The sequence below is a fragment of the Microtus ochrogaster genome, unplaced genomic scaffold, assembly GCF_000317375.1.
Source record: "Microtus ochrogaster isolate Prairie Vole_2 unplaced genomic scaffold, MicOch1.0 UNK8, whole genome shotgun sequence".
Classification (NCBI taxonomy): Eukaryota; Metazoa; Chordata; class Mammalia; order Rodentia; family Cricetidae; genus Microtus; species Microtus ochrogaster.
In genome coordinates this window covers 10,483,367-10,487,956 of record NW_004949106.1, presented here as the reverse complement: position 1 = coordinate 10,487,956, position 4,590 = coordinate 10,483,367, and the positions used below count along the sequence as shown (strand labels likewise).

At 43.2% G+C, this 4,590-nt stretch overlaps 1 protein-coding gene across 1 annotated transcript in view; it reads left to right on the top strand.

Moving 5' to 3' along the window:
* The window catches only part of Mettl21c (methyltransferase like 21C), a 27,826-nt gene extending 24,218 nt beyond the window's left edge, over positions 1–3,608 (top strand). Inside the window, exons 4-5 of the mRNA XM_026788843.1 lie at positions 1,641–1,758; positions 2,215–3,608. Coding sequence (XP_026644644.1) covers positions 1,641–1,758; positions 2,215–2,609 — 513 coding nt within the window. The 3' untranslated portion in view covers positions 2,610–3,608. The remainder of the gene's footprint in view (positions 1–1,640; positions 1,759–2,214) is intronic.
* The last annotated feature ends 982 nt before the right edge of the window (positions 3,609–4,590 follow it).

Sequence of the window (4,590 nt, the reverse complement as noted above, 5' to 3'; positions counted from 1 at the left end):
TCTCCTTGACAACCAAAGCCCCCTTCCTCGCCTTGCTGCTCTCTGGCATCTATGACTCTCACCTGGCAGGCCACTTGGATTTTTCTTCCCACAGGAGGAAGGCTGGTCTGTAGTCTGCCCTGTACAACTTGTATGCCTTGCGTATGCCACGTAAACCACAGTATTTTGTAACTGGTTTACAAGCCTTAGCCCCTGCAACGAGTGTGCCTTGGAAGCCTAGATAACTGCTGTTATCCCTGCAGATATCTGTTCAACAGGGGCACAGGATGCAATGGAGGTGAATAGGGTTACTGTGCTATTCAGTTTATGAACTGCAATGATGAAATCGGGTGTTCAGGAATTCCCTAGCCAATAATCTCCTGCCTAGCCCAGATAGAAAGTAGAGTGCAAACTATTGAGTTCAACCGCTTTGCATCTCCAAGCTCCACGTCCACACTGCAATCCTGGCCTGTGTACGCATGGGTTTGCTACTCTCTTGCACATACTTGCATTGCTAGGTGGCATTCCATTCACACATACGGGGGGCGGGGGTTCTGGCAGTCCTGGGGCTCACTACATAGGCCAGAGCAGCCTTAAATTCACAGGGATCCTCTTCCTTCTGCCTCCTAAGTGTTGGGAAGAAAGGTGTGTGCCACCATGCCCAGCTGATGCAAATAACACTTCTTTGGTGAATCAATGAGTTATCTCATTATAGAAAACTTTGGGGGGCTGGAGAGATGGCTCAGAGGGTAAGAGCATTGCCTGTTCTTCCAAAGGTCCTGAGTTCAATTCCCAGCAACCACATGGTGGCTCACAACCATTTGTAATGAGGTCTGGTGCCCTCTTCTGGCCTGCAGGCATACACACAGACACAATATTGTATACATAACAAATAAATATTAAAAAAAAAAAGAAAACTTTGGGGAAGTAGAAACAAAAGAATAAATGAACAATGGAAACTAATTTGCTCTCATTGTAGTCAAGACTGGCATCATCAGGGCTCATCCAGACCCACAGAAGCTTCAGATCTGCGTCTTTAACCAGCTACTCCAAACACATGAAGAAGTACTATTCTGACCATGTTTATCAGCTAAGAGGAAGAAGGGAAGGGGGAGCGGGGGAGGACTCCAAATTGGCCAGCTGTCCAAGGCCACAGTCCTTATTAATCTGAATTTTGATGAGATAACTGGGGGAAAGGTGCTCAAATTTATTCAACTTACCTTAGAGCACTTAGAGAACCAACATGACAAAGCTGGCAGGAATTGCTATTTTTCAGTACATGGTTCCCATTTATTCTAAGAGTGGAACAACCTTCTCTTCCTTTCCCTTCTTTCTCCTTTGAGATCAGTCAGGTCTGACACAGACAACAAGACTAATCTATTTCTCCAGTTCCTCAGCTAGAACTATAATATCCACACATTTTCTCTTTCTTTTTCGATGTAGGAAAGAGACAGAATCATACAGTAGCTTGGGCTGGCTCAAGTTCTGTGCTTACAGATCTGAGCCTCAGTAGCTGGCTATCTTGGTTCTTAGAGAACACTTATTAAGCTGAAAATATTTGGAGTTACACCATAATGTGAACAACTACAAGTGTACGGTGGTCTGCTCCTAGCTTCCAGTGATCCAATTCCCAAACGGAAATTGTTGTTAATGTCTTCTAGGCTACAGTTTTGTGCCAGTATTTGGAAGACCATACTGAAGAATTAAATCTCCAAGATGCTAAAATACTTGAAATCGGTGCCGGACCAGGACTTGTTTCCATCGTGTCCAGTCTTTTAGGTATGTGTCTTTCTTGTTCCCATTCCAAAGAAATCTCTTCTGTGACAATTCTGATCTCTTACTGCTGACACGGTATGGCTTGGCTTCAATTTCATTGAATCATTCCCAAATGTCACATGACAGGCATCGTTAGTTATTCAGAGATACCAGTCATGGAGACGCTAGTCAGCTATTTCAATTCATTTAGTTTTCAGGCAAGGAAGTTGAAAGTCCAAAGGTATGAAACCAAATCCCTTTGGCATTCATGAGTGGGGGTGGAGGTTCAAATTGGGGTGCTATTGACATCAAATGTGGTGCACAAAGAACACAGGTCAGAAATACAGGAGAAAATTGTCCAGCTTAAATAATATCAGCTTGCTCAGCCTATCCCAAGGCATGGTTTAGAGATGCAGATGGTCATTGTCTGTCTTCTAGTAAAGAAAATTTTGGTTACATTGCCATTTCTCTTTCTTTTAGGAGCCCAAGTCACAGCAACAGATCTGCCTGATGTCCTAGGGAATCTTCAATACAATCTTTTAAAAAACACACTGGAACGTGCAGCTCATCTACCTGAAGTGAAGGAACTGGTATGGGGGGAAGACCTGGACCAGAAGTTCCCTAAGTCAAACTTTTATTACGATTACATCCTGGCCTCTGATGTGGTCTACCACCACTACTTTCTCGATAAGCTTCTGGCTACCATGGTGCACCTTTCCCAGCCGGGCACTGTGGTGCTCTGGGCAAACAAATTCAGATTCAGCACTGACTATGACTTTTTAGACAAGTTCAAGCAAGTTTTTGATACCACTCTCGTGGCTGAACATTCGGAGTCATCAGTGAAACTTTTTAAAGGGATACTAAAATGGGACTGATATGTAAGGGACCTGCCTTTCAAAGTACCAGTGTCTTGTGAGCTCTCAGAAGGCACACTCTACCATACTGGTATAGCTAGAATAAGTGCAACTCAGTACGACACCTTTCCAAGATGATAAAACACCATGGTCAGTCTAAGTATCTACAGAGAGCAACACAGAAACAAGAAAGCTGTCTTGCTAACTTCCCAAGAGCCTTAGTTAAGTGCTGAATATATTTTACACAAAGAAGTTAATGAACAAGTGGGTTCTTCCTACTTGTTTCTACTATACTGCCTGGACTTAATGTGTGCCGATATGCTTTTGTCATAATTACTGACATGCAGCTTAACAGGGTCTGTGTAGCCCAGGGCAATTTTGAAATAGATACACACCAGCCTTAGTCTCCTGATTACAGGTTTTGTGCCACAGTGATTGGCATACTGCGGCTAGGAGTACATGGGCTGTAGCAGAGAGATGGTAACACTGATTAAAGGTGCAAACAGGAATCTCCCGGAATGAAGTTGAGAGCACCGGCGATACGGTCATGGGGCCAGGAGTACAGATCTCAGCGCCCATATAACAAGCTGCTGTTCAGCAAACAACTCTTTACAGCCCTAAGGGATCTGATGCCCTCTTCTGGACTCAAAGCACCACAGGTACACACACTGACACATACCTGTGCACACTCAGATACCACATATGTATCTAAATGAAAATTTCTCTAGAGAACTTATACTTTACCTCAACTACATGTAAAATTTCCCATTAGACTTCTATATTGCCTGTTTTCCCCCCACAAATTTCTTATTAAAATTCTTACAACATTAGAAAAGAATGCAATTACTTGTTCATAAGACATCATAAAAATGAAAAATACGTATCACAAGGCTGGGGGGTATCAGTTAGTAATATGTTTGCCACATAAGTGTGAAGATCTGGATTCAATCCTTCAGAACCATATTAAAAGCTGGGCACAAGCGCTATCCTCCTGCAATCCCAGTGATGGATACAGGAAGATCCCTGGTGCTTGCTAGATAGCAAGTCTTTTTTTTTTTTTCTCTTCGAGACAGGGTTTCGAGCCTGTGGCTTGGAGCCTGTCCTGGAACTAGCTCTTGTAGACCAGGCTGGTCTCGAACTCACAGAGATCCGCCTGCCTCTGCTTCCCAAGTGCTGGGGTTAAAGGTGTACACCACCACCGCCTGGCTAGCAAGTCTTATCCTAATTGTTGACCTTGTCTCAAATACAAGGTAGACAGTGATGGAGGAAGATACCCAGTGTTCACCGCGGGCTCCCACACAAATGTGCACATAGATGGACCTGCACACTTGCCCCATACACTAAAGGTTTTCTTTTGAGAAAGGAAAAACCACGTTCTGACAACCATTATCACACACACACACACACACACACACACACACACACACACACACTCATGTATCTTCTACTTTCACTAAAAAAAACAACTAATCACGGCCAATGCATTAGCTATGCTTTCCTAAAAAGGAAGAAAACTTTCTGTAGTACTCTGTTTTAGGATGCAGGAATTACAGGATCGAGTCTCACAGAAGAAACCACGCAGGAAAGAACAGGGCGGCAAACACAGGACATTTGTTTGAGAATACTTGCTGTTACTTCCCTGTTGAGTAAGGGTAGAAGTCCATCTGGAAATCACTGGTTTCTCAGTGTGAATGTCAGTGACTGAGTATGATAAAGCCATGGATAGCCATGATGGTGGTGGGGTCAATGAAACAAAAGAAAGTTCAGAAATACACTCCCACACATACTCCACCAATTCTGAAAAAGGTACGAGGGTCACTCAATGGGAAAGTCCTTTCTAAGTCACAGATGCAACAATAAACAGCCTGTACACAGCCATAGAGCACTCTTAGATCTTATCCAATTCCACAGTCCAAACAAATAGTAATATAGACTGAAATATAAGTGCTAGTAACTAAAATGTAAAACACAAAAGGGTCAAAATCTTTGTAATCTTGGTGCT